This window comes from Pantherophis guttatus, chromosome 14, assembly GCF_059756535.1.
Source record: "Pantherophis guttatus breed Tessera chromosome 14, ASM5975653v1, whole genome shotgun sequence".
Lineage (NCBI taxonomy): Eukaryota > Metazoa > Chordata > Lepidosauria > Squamata > Colubridae > Pantherophis > Pantherophis guttatus.
In genome coordinates, this window is record NC_142076.1 from 9,110,290 (window position 1) to 9,136,948 (window position 26,659).

General features: G+C 42.7%; 1 protein-coding gene across 1 annotated transcript; it reads left to right on the forward strand.

The window, feature by feature from the left end:
- Nucleotides 1-25,596, forward strand: NAGPA (N-acetylglucosamine-1-phosphodiester alpha-N-acetylglucosaminidase). The gene is made up of 11 exons (XM_087878560.1): nt 1-181; nt 3,277-3,762; nt 5,388-5,527; nt 7,066-7,174; nt 8,348-8,476; nt 13,526-13,734; nt 14,572-14,619; nt 16,276-16,404; nt 17,535-17,666; nt 21,144-21,195; nt 21,371-25,596. Exons 1-11 carry the CDS (start codon nt 57-59, stop codon nt 21,609-21,611), a joined length of 1,800 nt encoding a protein of 599 aa, XP_087734686.1. The 5' UTR covers nt 1-56; the 3' UTR covers nt 21,612-25,596.
- The last annotated feature ends 1,063 nt before the right edge of the window (nt 25,597-26,659 follow it).

The following is a 26,659-nucleotide window of genomic DNA, read 5'->3' on the forward strand; positions in this document are numbered from 1 at the left end:
GACTTTCCCTGAGCCTCACGTGGCCTCCGATCATGTGACCCGCCTTTCGGTTTAATATGGCGGCCCCCATGAACTGCCTGTCACACGTCCCAGGCAGGGGGCTCACAGGTCTTGCCCTGGCCGCGTTTTTTGGGGGGCTGTTTCACTGCTTTTGGGGCGTTCACGGCAGCGCGGGAGCCTGGTAAGGAGGCCGAGCCAGGGGAGGGGAAGGGGGGCCTACCTAGCAGGGCTGCCGGGGGTTGTTTCTCTTCCGCCTTTTGCAATGAGCGTTTAAATGTCGCTTTTCGTGGTGAAAAAGAAGGCGAGCTAAACCCTGTTCTGCCTTTCTAAAAAGTAGGATTAAAAAGAAAAATATTTGCAGGGAGCCCATTTTTTCCTCTGCAGAGAAATGCTTGAGTTACGTAGTTATTTTAAAACTGGGTTTCCTGGTCTCTCTCTCTCTCTCTCTCTCTCTCTCTCTCTGTGTGTGTGTGTGTATGTGTGTATAATATATGTGTGTGTGTATAATATATATACACTGCTCAAAAAAACTACATACAGTAGTTTATACACTGCTCAAACACCTAAAGGGAACACAAAACTACTGTATGTAACGTACAAAGTATTTAATAAGGCTATTTCATTCATTCAGGTTGTTGAGAGTGTGGTTGCGTGACAGCTCCCCCCGGAGATATGGAGGATCCCGGATCTACGCACCTTCCGCCGCGCTCTTAAAATCTTTTTATTCCATCAGGCTGGCCTGGCCTAATTTTTTTTCCCTTTTAAAACACAAATTTTAATTGGTTTTTAAATTATTGGGGTGTTTTAAATCTGTCTTCGGCCAAATTGTTTAATTTGGTTTTTTTCTGTTTTTTTTTTTAAATTTTTTATTATATTTTTTATTGTTAAAGAATTACAAAAAGGAAAAAAAAATCAATACAAAAAATCAATAGTAAGGAAAGAAAAAAAATTTTTCCCCAACGTGCTATACAAACGGAAAGCAAGTTTTAGGAACTTGAAGTCTTCAATTCTTCCAGAAATCTCTTTGATAAGGTACTGGTGCCGATTCATCCAATCTCCCAAGTGCAAAGTCCACAAATGGTTGCCAAGTGTTCCAAAAAACATTTTCTTTATATATACCATTTCTAATTTTAATATCACAAGTCAATTTATCATTTAATGCAAATTTCCATGTTTCATTGTACCATTCTTCTAATTTTAAGTCAACATTTAATTTCCAATATCTAGCAATTATAATTCTCCCCATTATAACCAAAATCCTCACCAATTCTCTTTCTCCAGTTGTTAATGTTAATGTTTATTCTGTTTTTAAATTTTGTATTTATGTGTTTTTATCTTGTGGCTGTTCACCGCCCTGAGTCCTTTGGGAGTAGGGTGGTATACAAATAAAATAAATTAATTAATTAATTCAGATCTCGGATGTCTTCTACTTGTGTTCACTTTATTTTATATATATATATATATATATATATATATATATATATATATGTATGTATGTATGTATGTATGTATGTCTGTCTGTCTGTCTGTCTGTCTGTCTGTCTGTCTGTCTGTCTGTCTGTCTTTGGTTATTCGGGTTTTCTCCCGCGTAAAATTGGAGGTTTCTTGGCAACGTTTCGACGAAGTCTCATTCGTCATCTTCAGGCTGGTGTCTTCGGCTTTGTGCTTCTAGGAGCAATGTGTGTGATCGCAGCTGTTTCTTCCTTTTAACTGCCAGTTAACTGCCAACCCCCCATCCAATCAGAGCACAGCCAAACCCTCAACCAATCAGAACACACCTCCACCCAATCAGAACACAGCCAAGCTCCCACCCAATCAGTTCACACCCCCACTGGCAGTTAAAAGCACGAAGCCGAAGACACCAGCCTGAAGATGACGAATGAGACTTCGTCGAAACGTTGCCAAGAAACCTCCAATTTTACGCGGGAGAAAACCCGAATAACCAAAGACCTACATACAAACACCCGCGAAAACCTCAGAAAACATGTGTGTGTGTGTGTGTGTGTGTGTATAATACTCTGCTTCCCCCAAAACAAGGCATCCCCTGATAATAAGCCCAATTGAACTTTTGAGTGCATGGCAATAAGGCCAAGTGCTTATTTAAGAGTTCAAAAAAATATAAGACAGGGTCTTATTTTGGGGGAAACACGGTATATATGTGTGTATATAATATATGTGTGTGTATAATATATATGTTATAATATATATATGTGTGTGTGTGTGTGTGTGTGTGTGTGTGTGAATAATACCCTGTTTCCCCCAAAGCAAGACATCCCCTGATAATAAACCCAATTGGACTTTTGAGCGCATGGCAATAAGGCCATGTGCTTATTTAAGAGTTCAAAAAAATATAAGACAGGGTCTTATTTTGGGGGAAACACGGTATATATGTGTGTGTATAATATATATGTGAGTGTATAATATACTTTCTAATAATAATATTAGGTATAAGGTATAAAATGTGGCTCTGTGATTGTAAAGTTTGACAACCGTAAAGAAAAGAAGAATTAGGGGTGACATGATAGATGTATTCCAGTATTTGAGGGGCTGCCACAAAGAAGAGGGGGTCAAATTATTCTCCAAAGCACCAGAAGGCAGGACAAGAAACAATGGTTGGAAACTGATCCAAGAGAGAAGCAACCTGGAATTCAGGAGAAACTTCCTAACAGTGAGGACAATTAACCAATGGAACAGCTTGCCTCCAGAAATCGTGGATACTCACTTGACTGAAATGGTATCTACTAGGATCTCCTGCTTGAGCAGGGGGCTGGACTAGAATACCTCCCAGGTCTCTTCCAGCTCAGTCTAGTCTAGTCTTTCATATATTTTATTTATTGTTAGTTTATTTTGTGATTATTCTATGACAGTATCTTCTTCTTGTGAGTTGGGTAGGGCTGAGAGAGAGAGAGAGACTGGCCCAAAGAAAACCCATCTGGTTTTCATATCTAAGGGAGGACTTACTGTTTCTTGGATTCTTAGTCCAGAACTTAAATCACTGCACAAAACTGTTTTTCTATAACAGTGGCAAATAGAAGAGTTAAAAAGATGGGTTTTTAGTTCGGTGGGTGAAAAGGAAGACAAAAACTTTTTATTATGCTTTACTTGCTATAGGTAGTCCTTGATTTTTGTGCTGATTCTGTAAACTACTTAGAGTGGGCTGCAAAGCACTGGGAAGCGGTATATAAGTCTAAGTCCTATGGCTATACACGACATCAGGTAAAGTTTTTCGCTCCTTTTCTTCTGTCTGAATCCGCCCTGTTGCTTTTCAACTTTCAGGAATTCTTTGAACGATGACCTCTTGCTGCCATACCTTCCTCCCCAGCACGGCCCATGGCATCACCATCGCTACGTCCGAGACTGCCAGGCTCTCCTGCATGGCAATGCGACGCATGAAACCTGGCCCAGCGACAACAGCAGTGCCTCCCCTCTGGCTAATACATATACATTTGTTTCGGACTTCCCACCGTACCGTCCAAATCGCCGCCAGGTGTACGGCCACTTGACTATAGTGCGTGACCCCCTGAGGACTTTTTCTGTCCTAGAGCCCGGGGGACCAGGGGGCTGCCATCTCCACCGCAGAGCTACTGTGGAAGAGACGGTGAGCCGAAGTCAGTGCCTTGTGGCCCAGAATGGGGGCTATTTTGATACAAAGACAGGAGCATGTTTAGGGAACGTTGTAAGCAATGGGCACCGGGTACAATCCTCTGGAGGAGTGCAGAATGCTCAGTTTGGTATCCGGAAAGATGGCACTTTAGTGTTTGGGTAAGTGTTGGCGTGCTCTTTTTTCTTTTTTAAGTACTGCAACTCCTTGTTTAGTGACCGCAATTGTGAGATTTAAAAAAAACAGCAAACCTCATCAAAAGTGAAACAAAGACCATGAACTAGTAAAAAGCAGATTTATTATAAATTTTAAAATCTTAAGTTCCGGAGTTCGCTGTATGTCTGCTTCTTTTTTTTTACTAATATATCTGGAACTCGTATTTTTAGAATATATATAAGAAATTATATATATATAAGAGGCGATAGGCATCACGATCTCCGGAACGTTTAAAAGTTTAAAAATGTTTATTTTAAAACTTGTGCTAAGCTTTCGTCGGCCCCTACCGACTTTGTCAGAGTATAAAATCCCCATTGAGGAGCTGCTTGCTTTTATGTAATGCTGATCAATTTAGTCATTGCGCACGTAACAGGCCTGCACCCTTGCGTTCCCCCTGTAATTAACTTTTTTTCTGCCTTAGTCATGCTAACAGATGACGATGCACTTCCCCCTGCCTGGTCCCATCTCTGCCTCTGACGCAGAGCCCTCATCCGGGCCTTCCCCAGCCTCCAGGACTGGCCCATGTTCTTCCTCAGCATCATCACTGTCCAACTCTGCTACCAGCTCCGCAGGCTGCTGGCAGACCACAAAAATGGGTTTGCTTTAGTGGCCATGTGTTTTACTTAATAACCACAGTGATTTAATGTCCACTGTCAAAAATGGTCTCGTCATGTGGGTGCCTCAACATCCAGCTGGATTTCTATTTCCAGTTGTGGTCATAAACAGTAAATCTATAATTGGAAATAGTCGCTAAGTGTTGTGGCCCGTCAGCAGCCTGTGCAGTTAGTAGCTGATTCCAACAGCGAGGAGGCCGATATGGTGCTGCGCCAGCAGCCTGTGCAGCTGGTACTCGAGTCAGTTAATGAGGAGGCTGGAGAAGATGTGGTGCCAGAGGTGGGGATTCAGCCAGGGCCTTCAGAACCTCCAGAAGCTCCCATAAGTGAAGAAGAAGAAGAAGAGGAGGAGCCTCTTCTCAATGCACAAGCGTGCAGAGCTGTTAAAAGGCAGGAATGGCTCCTCAGGAGGAGGTCTCCTCGAGAGTCAGGCTTGGGGCTAATTGGCCACTCCCCTAGCCTATTTAAGGAAGGATGACGACTGATGCAATTTGCAGGAAACAACTTCGTTCATATTCCTTCGCGTCTTGATTCCAGAAACGTTTGATTTGGCTCTTGTTTATCTTTTGTCAGTTTTCCTGCAAATTGCTTCTGGGCATTCTGCCAACCACAGTAAGATTCCGGTTATCTGAAATACTGTGCCTCAGAATTGAGTTGTTATTCTTTGGATTCTTGTCGGCTGTTAATGAAGTTAAATTAACAGCCCTTGTTCAGAAAAGACTGATTTAAACTGTACTTGTGTTCGAACAACTACTAAGAAAGCTCATTAGTAGTCCTTAATTAGTAAACTAAGGTTTGTATGGACTTTGTGGGTCCTGCGTTCTTTGGGGTCCGTAGTTGGGGCAGAACACTAATGAAGCTGTCACTAAAACAAGGACTGCCAGTAACCGTTTTGGCTTCCCTGCAATTTTTCAGTCTGGTTTTTTTTTTTTTTTTTTTTTGCTTGTCTGTTCCAGCTACCTCTCTGAGGATGAGGTCTTGGCTACAGAGAACCCATTTGTGCAGCTTGTCAGCGGGGTGGGGTGGCTTCTACGTAACGGAGAGGTCTACGTGAATCAGAGCCAGGTGGCAGAATGCGACAAGACTCAGGAAACAGGTACCAAGCTGAAGGCACAACCCCTCATCCCCACCCCTTGAAGATTCAGGAGAATGGTTCTAAACGAGGGGTCCCTGGCCCAGGCACCAGCATCAGTCCATGTCATGCCAGAAACCGGGCCATGCAAACAAGCAAAGCCCACATCCGCAGGATGCAGGCAGCACACGAAACCACATCCCCTCAGTTCCGTGGAAAAACCTCTGTCCACGGAACCGGTCGCGGTGCCCAAAAAGTTGGGGGCCACTGCTCTAAATCATGGGTGTCCAACCTTTGGACTTGCCAGAGTTAGGATTGAGTGAAGAGGAATTGTCTTGGGCTGCATATAAAATACATAAAAATCACATAATGATGATGAATGTTATCCATTCAGTCATATCCAACTCTTGGCAATTTTATGGGCCAGAGGTCTCCACGTCTTCGTCCGAAGAGGTTGTAGAAAAAAATGCTTTTAAAAGGCTCTGACGATCCCAGCTGAGTTGCCTGATCGTCAGAGGCTTTTAAAAGTAAAAAGTAAAAAAAAAAAAAAGGTTGGCCACGCCCACCCAGTCACATTACCCTGCCCCCCCACCAAGCCACGCCCACAGAACCGGTAGTAATAAATTTTACATTTCACCATTGGGGCCAGTCTAATCTCGGGGGGGTGGGGGTGATGATGTTCCAGAGAGAGGGAGCCACCACAGAGAAGGCCCTTCTTTTGGGTCCCACAAGGTGTATCTCAGTCAGGAATGGGACCCACAACATTCCCTGCCTCACCATTCTGATGAGTTGGGTAGATGTGACCGGCAAGACACAGTCCCTCAGATAATAGTTTAAAGATTAAAGTTAATAATTTTCCTCCCTTCTCCACCCATCAATACAGTTTTGGACCTGATACTCTTTCAGGAAGTTCCAAGATGGTAGCAGTCCTGCCCAATTGTTGTCACGTAAAGTCATTCTGCAGGGAGGGAAGACGTTCGGCTCAAGCCAGGGGTGAAATGCTCCCGGTTCGGACCGGATTGCCCAATCCGGTAGCGATGGCAGCGGGTGGTTTGGAGAACCGGTAGCAAAATTCCCTGCAACCCCCCCCTCCGCCACCATGCCCAGCTGAGCCGCACGATCATCAGAGGCTTTTTTTTTTTTACTTTTAAAAGCATTTTTTCTCCAACCTCTTCCGATGAAAAATTGCTTTTAAAAGTAAAAAAAAAAAAAAGCCTCTGATGATCGCGTGGCTCAGCTGGGATCGTCAGAGCCTTTTCAAAGCATTTTTTTCTGCAACCTCTTGGCCGAAGAGGTGGTAAAAAAAATGCTTTGAAAAGTCTCTGACGATCCCAGCTGAGTTGCCTGATCGGCAGAGGCTTTTCAAAGCATTAGAAAAAATGCTTTGAAAAGTTAAAAAAAAAAAAAAAGTTGGCCACGCCCACCCAGTCACATTAACCCTCCCCCCACCAAGCCACGCCCACAGAACCAGTAGTAAGAAATTTTACATTTCACCCCGGCTCAAGCCAACCAATCCGCTTAACTTGGCTGCTTGAAACATCTCTCTTTTTCCCCCCGGGCAGGGATTTTTGACACTTTTGTCAACATTGTGTCTGCCAGGACGGCTGTGGGGCATGACCGGCAAGGACGGCTCGTGTTGTTTCACGCTGATGGGCAGTCAGGCGTCAGAGGGTATGTCCCGTGGCTTGGTGAAGCTTTCTGGCAAAGGAAATGGGAGATCTTTCTGGAGGGGAAGGTGTCTTCTGCGTTCCCAGATGTTGATCCCAAGAAAGAGAAGCTGGCGCTGTTTTCTGAGTTGTACCATCACACTCAGCCAAGCAGGGTGGATTTGATTTAAATCGAGTTGATTTAATTCACAATTTAAATCATGATTTAAATCACCAGTAAAAAGGCTTGATTTAAATCAACTCGATTTAAATCATAATTTTTAAAGAGCAACTGTCATCTCTGCTACTCCTTTGACCCACTGTTGACTCACCGATAGTCCCAGTGTTGCAGAATACACAGCCTCATGCTACATAACTAAGCTCCATTTCATGCTGAATAAACTAAATTATTTATGTATCTTAAATGGAAAACTATCTTACGATAGATTTTTACCCCAAAAGTTTTTTATTAAAATAAATTTGATAAAAATCAAAAAAATCCGATTTAAATCAAAAAAATCCGATTTAAATCAAAAAAATCTGATGAGAGGAATCTTGAGTTGTTTGTAAAAATAATACAGGCGGGATATAATAAATAATATTTTATAGTATATTAAATAAAAATTAAAAAAATGTACGTTTTGGTTGTGGGTGGATAGGCAGCTAGGAGATTCTCTACCAAAATCACAGCATAGTCAGTCTTGACTTTGAAAACAGATTTATAGCCAGTGGTGGGATTCAAATTTTTTTTACTACCGGTTCTGTGGGCGTGGCTTGAGGGGTGCAGGCCTCCCTGCACTTAACCTGGGAGCCAAAATGGGGTGTGTGAGGACCCCTGGAAGGGGCGGGGCAGGAAGGGGCAGGGCCAGTAGCAATTTAACTACCGCTTCACCCGAACCGGCTGAATCCCACCACTGTTTATAGCTCTTTTTTAATTCTTTCATATTTGCTTCTAGGCTTTTTCTTGTGCTCCCTCTTATCATCCTCAAAGCCAACAAAAATAGACCTAGAATCCTAATAGCTTTGAATTCTCTCAGGAGCTGTGAATGTGAACATGTCCAGCTTAGGAAAGTAGAATTCTTGAGTGTCGGCTACCGGAGAAAGACCCAAATCATTTCTTCATTGGGGTAATATAACCAACAGCTATGTTTTCCTCTCATCAGGTTCATATAACCATCTCTGTTTCTTACAACCGCAGGCTGAACCTCTGGGAAATGGCAAATTTCCTGAAGGAACGCGGCGTCGTGAATGCGATCAACCTGGATGGTGGGGGATCAGCTACTTTTGTTGTCAACGGATCCCTTGCTAGCTACCCTTCGGATCACTGGTAAGCATTTTCTGCTATCATTTTTGGGGAATACCCTGCTTCTCGGGTGTTTTGAGTTGCACATTTTTCTCTGACCAATAACTACAGTAAGCTTCGCACTTCATGTTAATGGCTGTACAACAATGGTGGGGAGCCCGAGGAAACAATTTAGTTAGAAATTGTCCGGACTTCCGGTGGTGACGTCGTGTCAGGCGGTTCAGAGGAACAGAACTCCGTTCCCTGTGCCGGATTTCTAGCGATCGGGGTGTGTGAGAGGCAAAGTTTTGTCCTGGAGGGACAAACAATAGAAGGAGGAAGTCTCAGGGGCAGCAAGGAAAGGTATGGTTTACCGCGGTGTTAGGAAGAGAATCTCCAACCCGATGTGGAAGAAGCCTGCCTTAATGGCAGACCTGGAGGTGTGACACGCTGGCCAAAGAAAAGGGAAGCGAGGAAAGAAGACAGTACAGCAGGCATAATGCAAGCAGTGGATTTAGCCGAGTTTGAAAGACCAGCGAAGAAGCAGCCGGAGGAGCGATTAAAGATACAGAGTGATATATCTTTAATGGCAGGCTTAATTGCAGATGCACTGCAAAGGGACAAGCAAGAGATCATAAACGAGTTGGACGATGTGTACAGGGTCGATACGAGTTATGCTAGACCCCACAAACTCCCTAGGGAAGTCCACATAAGATTCGCTCGTAAGAAAGTGAGAGATATGATATACAAGATCACAAGAGAGGAACCGATGACGTACAAAGGATAAGAAATTATTACTCTGAAACAAATCCCTAGGAAGGTCCACGAACAACGGAAAGACTTATTGCTTTTTAGCGACTCAATTAAATAAATGGAATATACGGTTCCGATGGATTACTCCGGAGGGAATGTTAGTTTCCTGGAATGATAAAAAAAATTAAAGTTGATAGTATGGAGAAAGCTCAAGAACTGTATGACCAGGTAACTGGCCCAGAGGAAGAATATAGCAGTAGGGAGGAATTGGAATCGGCCAGCCAAGATGAACAACGACAGGAGACAAGAGAAAGGCCAAGAGGATAAAAGCAAAGAGGAGAAAGATCATCGAGGAGAAGAGGGAGTAAGAACAAGGATCCAAAGAAGGCAACGAGTGACACACAATGGAAAAGGAACTGAAATTAATATCATTAAATGTGAATGGTTTAAATTCACCATCCAAAAGAAGACATATATTTTCCAAATTAGTTAAACAAGTAGACATCTAAAAACAAGATGAAAAATATTTACAATATAACAAATAGGGAAAACTTTATTCAACATTGGCAGAAAAAAAAAAGAGGAGTGGTAGTATACATTAAAGAGGGGATAATAGCTAAACAAATATATGCAGACATAAGAGGTAGAATGTTGATAATCAAAATAGTAATGGGTCAAAAAAAATATTTTGCCTGTGGTGATGTATGCGCCCAATAAGAACCAAGCGGACTTTTATAAAAATGTGTATGATAAGGTAATAGAGATAGGGAATGACAATGTTTGTTTGATTGGTGATTATAATGCAATAGTGGACATTAAAAAAGATTATGCAAATAACAAAACAAAACAAAACAAAAATAAAAAGGAACATCTTACCCAAAGGTTTTTTTTTTTAAAATAGCAGAAGAATTAAATCTATTACACATCTGGAGATTCCGTAATCCAGAAGAAACAAAATTTACTTTCTATTCCAACCCCCATAGATCCTGGTCGAGAATCAATATGGCCTGGATATATGGAGGTTTAGTTAAAGTTGTTGAAACTGTAGAGATAATGCCAAACACCTGGGCTGATGATAATCCTCTCAGAATAATATGGAAAGGGCAAAAAAGAAAGAAAGGCAGGTGGACATTGAATCCATAAATTTTAAAAGAAAAAGAATATATTCAAAAGATTCTAATTATTTTTAATTGGAATATTTTTTTAATAATTGGAATTATTTTTTAGAGACAACAAAAAACACCACACCTCATTACAAAATCTCTGGGACACTATGAAAGCATATTTAAGGGAGATTACAATAGCATATATTGCAAAAAGAAATAAAGTGGAGAGAACATAACATTTTGTCCCAAGGAAATTAAAAAATTAGAAAATTAACTACAAACAGATTCGAGGGATGAACAAATTAAAATCAAAATCGCCCTAGTCAAGCATAAATTGAATGTTTTGGACGAAAAAGAATTGGCAAGAAACTTAAAATTTGCAAAACAAAATTACTTTGAACATGCAAACAAGCCAGCGAGGTGGTTGGCTTATCAATTAAAAAAGGAGAGAGAAAAAAGAATAATATACCAACTACAAGATGAAAATGGAATTGTGGAAAGTAATATGGAGAAGAAAAAAGAAATCACACAAGAATTCCTTGAGAGGCTTTATAGACAGGAAGAAACAGAACAGGGAAAAATAAGTGATTATTTGAAGGAAGGGATTGGGTTTTCATTGATGGAAGAAGAAAGGGAAACATTGAATAACATTATTAGAAATTAAAGAAGCAATTCGGAAACAAAAAAATAATAAGGCCCCAGAATCAGATGGGTTGCCAGGGGAAATTTATAAACACTTAAGAGACTCGATAGAATTATTATTATTGGAAGTATGTAATGAAGCCTTGAGGGAAGCAAAGTCACCAGAAACATGGAAGGAAGTATATATTACCTAAAGAAGGCACAGATAACAAACAAATCAAGAATTATAGACCAATCTCATCTTAAATTCAGATTACAAAATATTTATGAACATTATGGCAGAACGGATAAAAAAAATACTAAATGATAAGATGCACTCAGATCAAAATGGATTTCTTCCTATGAGACAAATTAGAAACAATATCAGAATAGTAATTAATATATTGGAATATTACGAGGCATATCCAGAAAGACTAGTAGCCCTTGTCCTCCTGGATGCACAAAAAGCCTTTGATAATGTGAATTGGGAATTTATGATTCAACTAATTAAAGCCATGAAAATTTGGAGATAAATTTGAAAAGATGATTGACTCAATCTATTCCATGCAAACGGCAAGGGTAATAATAAATGAATTGATTTAGAAGACGATATTGTAAAGGGATCAATGATAGCATGGGCTAAAAATATTGGGCACAACATTGAGTTAGAAGATTGGGAAAAAATTTGGGAGAAAAACTATACATTAACAAAATCTGCTGCATATAAAGAAAACCAGTATAAAAAGTTCTATCGGTGGCATTTAGCCTCAACAAGACTCGCAAAAATGTACCCCAACCTAAAACCTAATTGCTGGAAATGCAAACAAGTACAGGTACCTACTTCTATGTATGGTGGCTTTGCCCAGAAGTTAAAAAATTCTGGATTAAAATACAAAAATGGCTAAAAGAAATTACACACTGTAAAATAGAATTGAAACCTGAACTGTTTCTTCTGGGGATTATCAAAGGAAATTACCCTAAAAGGATTAAATATTTATTTATTCATATAACTACAGCAGCAAGAATCGTACTCGCACAAACCTGGAAAATGTCCACTATACCAACAGACTGTGCAATAATCCGGAAAATTTTCGAATGTGCAGAAATGGACAAACTTACTTTAGAACTAAATAATAAGGAAGATTCGGAATACTACTTAACTTGGGAAAATTGGTATCAATGGATAGAAATTAAAAATAAGGAATGTATAGAATAAAATAAGAGACAAAATGTGTTTAAATATGTCGACTAAGTAGGAATATGCGGGAATAGATGAACAAAATTAAGAATTATGTACTGTCAGAATGACGTTGAATTGTATAATTATTACGGATGTATTTTTGTTATAGCTGTATTTTAACTTGTAGTTTTGGATTTTAAATGTTAATAAAGGTTTATAAAATAAAATAAAATAAAATGCACTAAATGAATTTTAAAAAAGAAAAGAAAAGTAATTGGCCATTTGGCTTTTGCCCTCGTTCCCCACGTTCCAAAAACAATCATTACATAAAAACCCCTTCCCCTCCCAAGGTGGTCTGTGGTTATTAGTGCCCCAGAGTTTGCATTGTGGACTCCTTTTATCAATAGGTTGTGTCATCTTTTTTGCAGTGGCTGTGGATGTTATACTTTTTTTATATGTTTCATTATTTTTAATCTCGTTAGCCACCTAGAGTTATGGATGTGAGTTAACAATAGCAGTTAGACTTATATACTGCTTCACAGTACTTTCCAGCCCTCTCTACGTGGTTTACAGAGTCGGCCTCCAACAATCCGGGTCCTCATTTTACCGACCTCGGAAGGAGGGAAGGCTGAGTCAACCTTGATCCGGTTAGGATCGAACTGCTGGCAGCCAGCAGAATTAGCCTGCAATACAATACTGCATTCTAACCACTGCACCACCACGTATCTTGACTTAGGTGGCAGTATAAATTAAATAAATACATAAATAACGCATCTGCCACAGGCTGGGCTTGAAGATAAGGGGATGTGGTTGTGTTTTTAATTCCATTAGCCCCAAAGGTGCTTTTTCAAGAGGCAACTGGACTTTCTGGTTTTTCTTTGAAGACGTTTCCCTTCTCATCCGAGAAGCTTCTTCTAGGATGAGAGCTAAAGAAGCTTCTTGGATGAGAAACGGAACATCTTCAAAGAAAAACCAGAAAGTCCACTTGCCTCTTGAAAAAGCTCCTTTGGGACAACCCTGACCTGGATGACTTGAGAATCTCTACAGACTTTGAGCTATGCAATTTGGGATGAACAGCCTTTGAATGGTGTGGGAGGAGGAATGGATTTCCAAAGGAAAAAAATTGCAGGCTACAGGAACCAGGAAAACCACTCAGGTGACCCTGAGGACACAGATAAACCTCCAAGAGCTTCAACGACCCTCTAAAAGGATGCAAATGACCAGCTCTCTGCAAGGAATATCAATCCTTCCATTCCCCGCCATCTTGTCAGAGCTGAAGAAGCTTCTTGGATGAGAAGCGAAATGTCTTCAAAAGAAAACAGACAAGGAAGTCCAGTTGCCTCCTGAAAAAGCACCTTTGGGACAACCATGTCCTGGATGACTGAGAATCTCCATAGATAATTCCATCTGCCCTTCTCTCTTCTTTCTTCCCAGCGTGTTTGACTCTACCTGGCGCTGCCCTCGGAGCGTTTCGACCGTCTTGTGTGTGCACGAGCCTGCCTGCCAACCTCAAAACTGCAGCGGGCATGGGCACTGCGTGCTTGGACGATGCCACTGCCACGGAGCCTTCTGGAGAGGGCCAGCCTGCGACGTGCTGGATTGTGGTCCTTCCAACTGCACTATTCACGGAATGTGCACGGAGAGTAAGGGCCCACCTTTGGAAGGATGCGGGTGCAAATGGGTCTCCCTTTGGGGCTAGGTTAAAGGGGCCCTTTTGCTCATTGCGAATTGGCACCCTTGATTTTGAGGTTGGGCACAGAAGTTCTTCCTCCTCTTCAGTGCCTTGGTAAAGCACTCTCGGTAAACAGCACTGTGCAAATCCATGTTGCTCCTTATTTGCTCATCCTCCACCTCAGGGGTCCTCAAACTACGGTCTGCGGGCCGGATACTGCCCACCGAAGCCATTAATCCGGCCCATGTGGGACCATGAGGCTGCCCCGTCCACATCACCCCACCAACGCACCGGCCATCACCTGCCTTCTGGAGGCCGAGGAGGCCAAAAACGGGATGCATGGAGGCCTCGGGAGAGAGAGAGAAAGAGAAAGAGAGAGGGAGAGAGAGAGAGAGAGAGAAACACACACACACACACACACACACACACACACACACACACACACACACACAGAAACAGAAGTCCCTCACACGCACCCCAAGGCAGCCACATCCCTTCACTAACCTGCTTTCCATCCCCAGGAGCATAACAAATTAAAGTGTAATTTGTGTGTAATGTTTAATGGACTGCTAAATTGGCCACACCCACTCAGTCACATGACCACCTAACCACGCCCACACAGCCGGTCCACCCCACCCACCCCCAACAGTCTGAGGGACCATGGATTGGCCCCCTGTTTAAAAAGTTTGAGGACCCCTGCTCCCCCTGGATCAGATTCTAGCTCTAATCCTGTCCCTAAATCCCTTCCCGTTCTCTGATCTTACTACCCAACTTCATAGTGTCTTCTCTGTCCCTTCCTTTATTGCAGCGGGATGCGTCTGTGATGCCGGTTGGACTGGTGAAAACTGCACCCAAGGTAAATCCTCTTTTCTCACTTAACCATCTTGGTGTTGGTTTCTTTTGCTGGGTCGACGTCTCCTCTTTGCTCAGGGCAACAGGAATAAAAAAATTGAATTCCATGAGACAGGAGGGAGGTGAATTAAAAAGAAAACAGCCAACATGGTGGTCCTTAGTCGCAAAGTCGTGTCCGACCCATCGCAACCCCATGGACAACGTTCCCCCAGGCCTTCCTGTCCTCAACCATCCCCCAGAGTCCATTTAAGCTCACGCCGACTGCTTCAGTGACTCCATCCAGCCACCTCCTTCTCTCCCTTCCCCTTCTTCTTTTGCCCTCAAACGTTCCCAGCATTAGGCTCTTCTCCAGGGAGTCCTTCCTTCTCATTAGGTGGCCAAAGTATTTGAGTTTCCTCTTCAGGATCTGGCCTTCTAAACTGCAGTTAGGGTTGTACATGTTGTAAACATGGTGGTACCCTTCCACAACTCTACAGCAAAGGTGTCCAACCTTGGGAACTTTGGTTTTGTGGATTTCAACTCCCAGAATTCCTCAGCCAACATGTCTGGCAGAGGAATTCTGGGAGTTGGAAGTCCACAAATCTTAAAGTTGCCAAGGTTGGAGACCCCTGCTATAGAGTATATCCATACCTGAAAACAGGGTGTGCAATTCAAGTTTTTGCATTTGGCAAATGACAGAACAGAGCTGAAACAAGGCAGAAAACGATAACAGAATTGAATGGGGAGCTCCAACTCCTTCCTTCTTGAGCTTGCAAAAAAGGCAACTAAGAGAGATTTGATTCTTCAATATCATGCATAGCATTGATTTTTTTTTTTTTTGCTTATCTAATCAAATCTATATATATAAAAGTGAAAACCACTCACGTCGTAATCACAAAATCTCCAGAACCGTAAAGCCTACAAACTTGAAATTTGCCATGTATGGCAAATTTCTCTTGGCTTCTAGGTGCTCACTAAGAAAGGATTTTTCGAAATGACCATCAGAGCATTAGAATTTACTGTATTATGATTAACACGCTCTGATTCTAAGGAGTTCTACTCCCCCTCCCCACCTGAAAAGAAATCTGTTCCAAATGCTAAACACAAGCGGAGGAGAGGAGTTTCACTTTCACTTTCACAGCAGCAACCAGGGGATAAGATAGCAGAGGCTTCTGTGGGGCAAGGCTGAGGGAGAGAAGGGGAGAGGAGAGGCCTATCGTAACTACTCATTAATTTTCAATCTGTAAGTGTCGATTTATCAAGCCCCATCACATAATTTCGTATATATTTTTAAAGCATGGAATGTAAATCTCTTGTGAGGTAACTCAATTATTATGGGGCTCCATTTGAATTATAGCTAACTTTAAAATTATTAGGGAATATCACTGGATGGGGAAGCTACTGTATATAACAGAGAGCAAACCCCACTCCCATCTAGCACTGATGATGTTACCTAGTTGGGTAATGAGAGCACCAGGATCTCCACAGTTCAACCCTGAGCGACAGAAGTTCTCTTCTATCGGATAAGAGAAAACTGTCAAGCAAAATGCCAGCTTTAAGCATCACCCTAAATACTTTCCAAATCTGGGGTGGGGCTGTTATGTTGTCACTAATGAGTACCATCATTAGTACCTCCTGGCTTCCCATCCACAATCCTGATCATGCTTTCCCTTCTTTTTAGCTTGCACCGATGGTACCTACGGGGACAGCTGTGCTCAGAAATGCCTCTGCCACAACAACGGCAAGTGTGACCCTGTGTACGGATCCTGCACTTGTCCAGTGGGCTTCAGAGGAATCTTCTGTGAAGAAGGTGAGAGGTTTGGAGCAGGGGTGGGTTCTACTTACCTTTACTACCGGTTTGCAGTGGGGCCACGTGCACGCGCACTCTTCTGCGCATATGCAGAAGCGTTTTGATGACGTTGGGGTCGGTGGGCGGAGCCTCCCACTGGTTTTACTACCGGTTCTATAGAACTGGTGCGAACCAGGGGCAACCCACCACTGGTTTGGAGCCAGTTCTGTGGCTCCCCCACAAAATCTTTCCAAGTGACAATAGTTATTCCATCCATCCATCCATCCATCCATCCATCCATCCATCCATCCATCCATCTACCTACCTACCTACCTACCAACCTACCCCACCCAACCCCACCCCCTCCGTCCTGTCCTGTCGTCCTGTCCTGTCGTCCTGTCCTGTCCTATCCTATCCTATCCTATCCTATCCTATCCTATCCTATCCTATCCTATCCTATCCTATCCTATCCTATCCTATCCTATCCTTCCATCTATCTATCACTTAATAATAATAATACAACTTTTTGGGCCCTCTGCTGCGGCTCCCTCTCCCATCACTGGCTGGCGCCACCCCTCGCCCTCCCCTCCCAGTCACTCCTCGCCTGGCATTGGAAATCCGAAAGATACAGAGGGAGAGGGGGAGAGAGAGACGTAGATACAGAGAAAGAGAGATACAGAGCGAGAGAGAGAGAGAAAAGGGTTTTGTGGTTCCCGGTGTTTTTTAACAACCGGTTCTCTGCCCTTATGACCGGCTGGGTAGACGTGCCTTAAGGGGGGGTCATGTGACTGGGTGGAAGTTGGTGTTTTTTTTCCCTATCTGTGGGAAACGGGTCCAAATGGCTCTTTGAGTGTTTAAGGTTGCAGACCTCCTGGGCTAATCTATAAATGCAGAAGATTGTCCTCGACTTATAACCACAATGGAGTCCCAGATTACTGTTGCTAAGCGAGACAGCTAAGTGAGTTTTGCCCCATTTTACGACCGTTCTTGCCACCTGTTGTTGGAGGGTGGCACCTCCACAGGCTGGAGGATGGCATCTTAAGGCAGGCTGGGCACGACTCCTAGCTCCTTTTATCTTTGTCTTCTTGCTGACTTTTGGGACGTAACATCTACGTGTTAAAAGACGTAACATTTCTTCATTGTTTTTGCAGCCTGTCCTCTCGGAGGATACGGACCTAACTGTCAGCATTCCTGTCAGTGCCCAGACCAGTGTTACTGCGATCGGACGACAGGCAGCTGCAATATTTCTCTAGACTCAACCATCCTGGATAAATTATCTAGAGGTACATACTTTTTGGAGTCCAGACTGTAGAGATAATCCTTAGAAAAAAAACTGTTTTGAATTGTTTGAGGTTGCAGCTCAAGTTTCCGGCCTCTCCAGATCTTGGTTTGCAAAGCCCAGAATGTAATTTTCTCTGTTCTCTTGGAGGGCTGTTGCCAATCAAGGATTAGCAAAATTGAGGTTTGGATCAGTGGTGAAATCTAAAATTTGTTACTACTGGTTCTGTGGGCGTGGCTTGGTGGGGGGTAATGTGACTGGGTGGGCGTGGCCATTTTTTTAAACCATTTTTTTTACAACCTCTTTGGCAAAGAAGTTGTAAAAAAATGCTTTCAAAAGGCGCTGATGATCCCAGCTGAGTTGCCTGATCGGCAGAGGCATTTAAAAGAAAAAAAGCTTCTGCCAATCAGGCAACTCAGCTGGGATCATCAGAGGCTTTTAAAAGCCTTTGACAATCCCAGCTGAGCCACGCGATCATCAGACGCTTTTTTTTTTTTTTTTTACTTTTAAAAGCATTTTTTTGGCCGAAGAAGTTGTAGAAAAAATGCTTTTAAAAGAATAAAAAAAGCCTCTGATGATTGTGCGGCTCAGCTGGGCATGGGGGGTGGGGGGGTGCAGGGATTTTTGCTACCAGTTCTCCGAACCACCCGCCTCCATCGCTACCGGATCGGGCGATCCAGTCCGAACCGGGAGCATTTCACCCCGGTTGAATTTGGTTTGGATGCAAAGTGAATATAGTGGTCTTTAGGATCACGAAGGCAAATTCATTTGTTAAGGAAACTGTCCTAGCAGTAAGAGCAGGAAGTCCTCAACTTATAATTGTTTGTTTAGTGACCATTCAGAGTTATGACAAAAAATAACTTAGAACCAGTTTTCCCTTAGCACAAGTAGGCCTTGATTTAGAACCGTTCATTGAGCGTCTGTCTGAAGTTACAACAGCCCTGAAAAAAGAGGACTTATGACCGGTCCTCACAGTTACGACGATTGCAGCATTCCCCACAGTCACATTTGCAACATTCCCAGTTGATTTCTGATAAGGTCGATGGGTGAAGCTGGATTCGCTTAACCACCAGGGCATTCACTTAAGAATTGCAATGATTCTAAAAATAATAATAATAATAATAATCAATTTTTAGGCCAAAGAATTTGAAAGAATACAATAACATTTTGTAAATAAAAATGGTGACAGTTCATAAAAGACTACTAGGTGCAAATGGAAATACGCATTATTTCCATAGCAAGGAAGATAAAGCAGGAATGGTTAAATTGATTCTTTTATTTAAAGAGAAAATATGTTCTTATTTGGATATCACTTCTGGAATTTGCGCTTGTAAAGCAAAAAAAAAAAAAAAGGAAACTTTGATCTTGGTTTCTTTTATTAGAAAGATTTGGTGTTATAGAAATGGCTAGTTATGTATTAATGTGTAAAAGCAGGGGTGAAATGCTCCCGGTTCAGACCGGTTCGCCCGATCCGGTAGTGATGGAGGCGGGTGGTTTGGAGAACCAGTAGCAAAAATCCCTGCCCCACCCCCACCATGCCCAGTTGAGCCGCACAATCATCAGAGGCTTTTTTTTTTTTTTACTTTTAAAAGCCTTTTTTCTACAACCTCTTCCGACGAAAAAATGCTTTGAAAAGTTAAAAAAAAAGGCTCTGATGATCGCGTGGCTCAGCTGGGATCATCAGAGGCTTTTCAAAGCATTTTTTTATGCAACCTCTTGGCCGAAGAGGTGGTAAAAAAAAATTCTTTGAAAAGTCTCTGACGGTCCCACCTGAGTTGCCTGATCAGCAGAGGCTTTTCAAAGCTTTAGAAAAAATGCTTTTGGGGAAAAAAAAAAGTTGGCTATGCCCACCCAGTCACATTACACCCCCCGCACCACCAAGCTACAAATTTTACATTTCACCCCTGTGTAAAAGCAAAAAATGGAAGTTGGTGTGTATTTATCTTGTACTGTGCTAGGAAGAGTCAATGCCCCCTTTTCTTTCTTTCTCTCTTCCCCCTTGTATCTCACACCCCCTTTTCCCCATTCCCTTTCCTTCCCTTAATTTCCTATTTTCTTTTTCTTTTGTATTTTATATAATGGAAAAAAAATGGAGAAAAAATTGCGGTGATTCACTTAACCACCGTGGCGAAAAAGGTTGCAAAATCAAGTACCATTCACCTAACAACTGTCTTGCTTAGCAATAGAAAGCCAGTTCCCAATTCTCATCGTACATCGAGGAATCCCTGTAACGGAGCCCCAAACGGATCCTTTTTGCACCAACGAATGTGCTCGTGCCAAGGCTGGGCAGGTGATCAATTTAGATTCCCACAGAAAGCATTTCACTTTAATAGAAACATTTGTTAAAAAATTATATTATTTTGATATCAATCTCAATGGACTATGTTTAACAGATTAACAGAGTTGGAAGAGATCTTGTAGGTCATTTAGTCCAACCCAGCCCAGTCTCTTCTTGAAAGCTTCCAGGGATGAAGCCAGTGATGGGTTCCTCCCGGTTCGACCGAGCCGATAGCGGTGACGATATGACGTCACCGAACCGGTTCTCTTTGTTTGGGAGCTGCCCACCACCGCGTTATTCTTAGCTTTTATTTGGCCAAATGAATACTCCGGTGCCTCCAAAAACAAATGGGTAGACCGGTACAGCTCTGCAAGCAGTTAAAAGCCTGGTAGACCAGTACCTCTGCTAAATCCTAAAGAATTGTCACATGACCATCAAACCACGCCGACATAATAAGCCACGCCCATAGAACCAGTAGTAAAAAAATTTAGAATGCACCCCTGGATGAAGCTCCCACAACTTCCGAAGGCAACTTCTGTTCCACGGGTTGATTGTTCTGACTGTCAGGAAATTCCTCCCCATTTCCAGGTTGAATCTCTCCTTGATCAGTTTCCATCCATTATTCCTTGTCGGGTCTTCGGGTGCTACTTCAATTCAATTCAAATTCAAATCCTTTATTGTCATTGTCTCCGCCCTGAGTCTCCGGAAAGCTGCCCTGAGTCTCCGGAGAAGGGCAACATATAAATCAAATTAAAAAAAAATATTAATAAAAAAAATTGTACATCATGCATACAATGAAATTGGTTATTTTTTTTATTTATTTTTTTTTAATTTGATTTATATGCCGCCCTTCTCCGGAGACTCAGGGCGGCTTACAAGGCGTTAAGCAATAGCCTTCATACTTTTGTATATTTATACAAAGTCAGCTTATTGCCCCCACAATCTGGGTCCTCATTTCACCTACCTTAGAAAGGATGGAAGGCTGAGTCAACCTTGAGCCTTGGAGAGATTCGAACCAGCAGTAAATTGCAGGCAGCTGTGTTAATAACAGGGTGCGTAGACCACTGTACTATCAAGGCTCTTGTTTGTCATCCAGATCAATATTTTTTGTGGCTCGGATCTGAACCAGGAAATAGGATCCCTTTTCTCACTTCACCTGATCTGGTTTGTTTCTCCCCCCCCCCCTCCTTTTTTTTTTTTAAGCTGGGCCGTGCCTGCTACAAGCTACCTCAAAGGATGCGATCCCTTTCTCCAAGTAAGTTACACACATTTTGCTTAAATTCCTCGCATGTTCTTGGCGGTTTGCCTGCCTCTCACGGAAGAGTGGGTGGAGGGGAAATAAAAGCTCAGAAAAGATCCTTTTCGATCTGTAGCTTGGTGGATGGCGCCTTTCTCTGCCCTCATTCATGAATCGTGGCTTGTTCTTATAGGAAAACCTGGGCCGAAATAAGTCTGGGTTTGGTTGTCCTGCTTTTGCTCAGCTTGTTGTTGAACGTCAAACTGGCTTTCTGCAACACCAAAAAGCGTCGGAAACACGGCCAGTACACGTCTCTCCCCTTTGATGAGATCAATGGTAGGATCAACGGGGGTCTGCGAGGAGCTTGGGAGGCCGACGATCCCACCGAGGCTGCCTGGGACACGAATTCGACAGAAAGTGTTAATCTGCTGTGATCAAGTTTCTCTTCCATAGAGCAAAAACCTCAGGAGGCGCCACCGTTCTTCAATGTAGAAGTTTTGCTCCATCGCTCGGGAATCGGTTGCCATTTTTTCCTTATTGCCTTAACTGGAACCGGTGGCCTAGGAGGGGTCTGGAACTCTTTGGGTTCCCCAAGAGCAGGGGTCTGCAACCTTAAAAACTCAAAGAGCCATTTGGACCCGTTTCCCACAAAAAAAAAAACACCGGGAGCTACAAAACCTCAGTGGGCGTGGCCAACACAATGTGTCACCAGTCACATGACCCCCTCTAGCCACGCCTACCCAGCCGGTCATTAGGGCAGAGAACCGGTTGTTAAAAAACAACGGGAACCACAAAACCCTTTTGACATTTCTCTCCCTCCCTCCCTCCCCCTCTCTCCCCCCCTCCCTCTGTATCTCTGTCTCCATCCCCCGTCGTCGCCCTTACCTTCTCAGGCCAGGCGAGGAGTGATTGGGAGGGGAGGGCGAGTAGTGGGGCCAGTCAGTGGTGGGATCATCCAACAGGGAGCCAAAGCAGAGGGCCCGAAGAGCTGCATGCGACTCCGGAGCCACAGGCTGCTGACACCTGCCCAAGAGGGAAGCTTCCATACTTGTATGGAAATATTTTCTCCCGCCAAGTTTTGGAAAGAAGGTGAATGTTGGGTCACCAGAGCTGGCCATCTCCCGAATGCTGTTAGAAAATTTGATGATTTGAGAGACAGAAAATGAGGGTTGTTTTTTTTTTTTTTACTGGCATGTATTTGTGACGGTTGCACAGTCTCATGTCATCACCCTTTGCAACCTTGCCAGCCGGCTTCCGACAAGCAAAGTCAAGGGTGGTGCTGGGGGAAAGTGCGATTCGCTTAACAACCATGTCATTCATTTAACAATGGTAGCGATTCGCTTAACGGGGGCAAAACAAAGTAGAATGGAGCAAAACCAATTCACTGCCTCGCGTAGCAATTTAAATTTGGGGGCTCAGTTGTGGTCGTAAGTCGAGGACTACCTGTAGTATATTTTTGCCCCCCCCTCCCCTCCCCTGGCTATAGACACCTTCTTGTCAGTGGTGGGTTTCAAATTTTTTTACTACCAGTTCTATGGGCGTGGCTTGGTGGGCGTGGCATTGCTTGGTGGGCGTGGCTTTGAGGGCATGGCAGGGGAAGGATACTGTAAAATCTCCATTCCCACCCCACTCCAGGGGAAGGTTACTGCAAAATCCCCATTTCCTCCCAATCAGCTGGAACTCGGGAGGCAGAGAATCGATGGGGGCGGGGCCAGTCAGAATTTTTACTACCGGTTCTCCGAACTACTCAAAGTTTCCGCTACCGGTTCTCCAGAACTGGTCAGAACCTGCTGAAACCCACCTCTACTTCTTGTCCTCACACATTCCTGGGGGGGGGGGAAAGGGGAATTTGTTCTCTGGACCATAACTTCCATCATCCCACTGGATGGCTTGGCCACAGAAAGCTAATGGGGTTTGGAGCTAGCCAGGTTTGGGAATGCTGCTGTTGCTTTAAGCTAAGGATGAGCAACCTTAAACACTCAAAGAGCCACAAAGGTCCTAACCAGAAGCCCCCCATTCAATTCTGGAGCCGACCAGAAGTCCAGTTGCCCCACCATAGAGTCTCCTCCTAGCGCGGCATCCTTTTTCCTCTGCTGACCGGAAGTCCAGTTTCCCCCCACCATAGAGTCCCCTAGCGCGGCATCCTTTTTCCTCTACCTGTCCTAACCGAAAGCCCTATCAATTGTGGAGCCGACTGGTGACGGAGCCGCAACAGAGGAATGAAAGAGCCACATACGGCTCCGTTGCCAACTGGCTGGTTGGCTGGGGAATTCTGGGAGTTGAAGTCCGCACATCTTCAAGTTGCCAAGGTTGGACATTTCTGCTCCAAAACCTGTGCTGCAGTGCGGGCCAAATGGACATGCCAACCTATTTTAGGACCGCCTCTTATACGGGGAAGAGAAATGGTGATATGTTTGCCCCTGCTATATTAATAGGGATATCTTAGTTAGGATGGGGTACCGATAAGCCAATCCCTTTAATCAAATTTAATCAGCCCTGCTTTCTGATGAAGTTTTGATGATTAGCAGAACTGTTTTGCAGAAGTGTTTTGACATTTTGCAACCAACCTATATTTACCACTATTTGCAATGGTCAAGTGACTGCAGTTAATGATTTGCTGGGGGAAAAAATAGCATTTACTTCCAGTTTTTGGCAAAAATGGCCCGTGACGAGCCATGGATTCACTTTACGACTGCGGAGTTCATTTTTATGACTGCAGAGGTAACTTTAGAACCCCCACTCCGAAATTTGCTGAACGACGGCCACAAAAAAACACTTCACGTGATCTTGTTTTAATGTCTTAAAACATAGAACCTTTGAGATATATGGTAGAGCTTTACGAGCTGCCCCTGAACAGTTTCAGCATTTGAATAAAAAAATCTAGATGTCTACCCTTCTGGAAGACTATTTGGCTCTTAAAAGGTTTGTCAGCCACAAACTCATATTAGAAATGTCTACTGAGTCACTTACTTGCGGCTACCTACTTCTTATTGATTTAGCTACACAAATTTGTTATTTATTTGGACTTCTCCAAAACACCAGAGGGCAGGATGAGAATGAATGGATGGAAGCTCATCAAAGGGAGATCCAAGCTAGAACCAAGGAGTTTTCGGGCAGTGAGAACAATTAATCAGTGAATTAATTAATCTTGCCTCCCAGAGTTGTAGTGCTCCGTCCCTGGAGGTTTTCAAAAATAAGACCAGACAACCATTTGACCCAGGTGTTACGAGGTCTCCTGCCTTAGGCAGGGCATTGGACTAGAAGATCTCTTGAGGTCCCTTCGAAACCTATGATTCTATGTTTGTCTTACATAGAGGAGCCTTTGTGTTTATAAGTGATAGGATATGTTTCAGGACTGTAATTTATACGCTTGTTACAGAACTGTGAGTTGCCTTTTTCTTCCTCTTCTCTTGGATTTAACAATTTGGAACCAAAAACTGCTTTTCAAGATGATTTAGCATATCCTTCAACGTAAGCTTCTATCAATCCAGGTTTTATCACTTGAAATAAAGAATTCTTTAACCCGATGTTTCTCAACTTTAAGCTGTGTGGACTTCAACTTTAAACTGTTCATGACTTCAGCGACATGATGGCTAGAGAATTCTGGGAATTGAAGTCCACACATCTTAAAATCTTGCCAAGGTTTAGAAACTTTGCTTTAACGCACAATTCTGAACAAGTAGCCAACATGGGGCATCCAAATGATCTGGCCTTGTATATATTTGTAGATCTGTTTTTATTCAGTGGAATTGCAGAAATATTTTGGGATTTATCTGCTAAGCTTTTTCAATTGCATTTTTTTTTCCTTTTCAAAATGACTTACTTGATGTCAAAATATTTGACTGTATGTTTTACACTTAACTTGCCGATTCAGAAAAATACATTGTCTTTATATATATATATTTTCAATGTACAAAAGAAAATAACCAGCGGAAAAGGTTTCAGTGGTGAGATTGTGGTGCTGGTTACTGTAGCTTAACAAGCTAGGATTCCTAGGTTAAAAAGTTATACAAGTAGATTCACTAGTTTTATTCTGCAGGCTAGAATAACAGAAGATACAGAAAAGGTGTTCACTAAATTGCTAATCTTTTTTATCAGAGATTTTTGAGAGATGTATGTTAATTTCTTAAAAAGTGTTTTTTAAGTAATATATTTGAAAAGATGAACATTTTCTTAGGATAGCAATAGGAGTATCTTTTAATAATAATATATTTTGGAGCAAAAATTAATTCTTTCTGAGCCAGCTTTTTTAATGCACTTTGACCTGTATTTCCTTTTTGTATTTATGGAACCCTCAAGTGAAAGTTTGAAAAGTAAGAGAAAAAGAGAGAAAAAATTGAAGCCTCAAGGAGATTTTGCTCTGTGATTTATGTGGAAATAATCTTTTTACAGAAATAAATTCATATTCTGCCTGCTTCACTTTTTTGCTTGTGATTTGGTGGGCCAAAAGGAAAAAACAAAAAACAAAAATGGGGCACATTCTACTTTGAATAAAATGGGAAGATTCCCCACCATCCAGTCAGAGCTGAAGAAGCTTCTTGGATGAAAAGCAAAATGTCTTCAAAGAAAAACAAGTAAGTCCAGTTGCTTCTTGAAAAAAAGCACCTTTGGGATGGGAAGAGGAAATTTCTCATAGTTATAGATGACTAACTGACATGGCCTACAGCAACCTCCTTCAATGGCTAGTCAAATTCAAAATAGATCCAGTAGGTTTCTTAACCCTGAATGAAACACAATTGTTGATAAAAATAGAATCGCCAACATGATTGCCAACGTCCGATGATGGATATGGCACAAGAAGAAGAATGAAACAGACTTGTAACCCTGACTAAGGTAAAAGGTAAAGGTTCCCCTCGCACATATGCTAGCCGTTCCCGACTCTAGGGGGCGGTGCTCATCTCCGTTTCAAAGTCGAAGAGCCAGCGCTGTCCGAAGACGTCTCCGTGGTCATGTGACCGGCATGACTCAACGCCAAAGGCCCACGGAACGCTGTTACCTTCCCACCAAAGGTGGACCCTATTTTTCTACTTGCATTTTTTATGCGCTTTCGAACTGAAAGGTTGGCAGAAGCTGGGACAAGTAACGGGAGCTCACCCCGTTACCCGGGATTCGAACTGCCGACCTTTCAATCTATAAGCTCAGCCCTTTGGAAAAACAGATATAAGACGCAGGAATCCTGCCCTCGCTCAGATCCTGACTCTTGCCTTGCTTTGTCAGCTGTATATAAAGGCCTTTCTTCAAAACAATGAAGCATGCGATGAGAATTTGCATGCAGAAATTGGGAGCAGGTTAGAATGGAGGTGGGGAAATCTGAACTGGCCATCACTTTTTTTTTTTTTTTAATTTGATCTATATGCCGCCCTTCTCTGGAGACTCAGGGCGGCTTACAATGCGTTAAGCAAAAGCATCTTATTTTCTTTAACCCATATTTTTAGAGAGAAGGAAAGATAACTAAGGACATTGATTGGCTGTTTCCAGAATA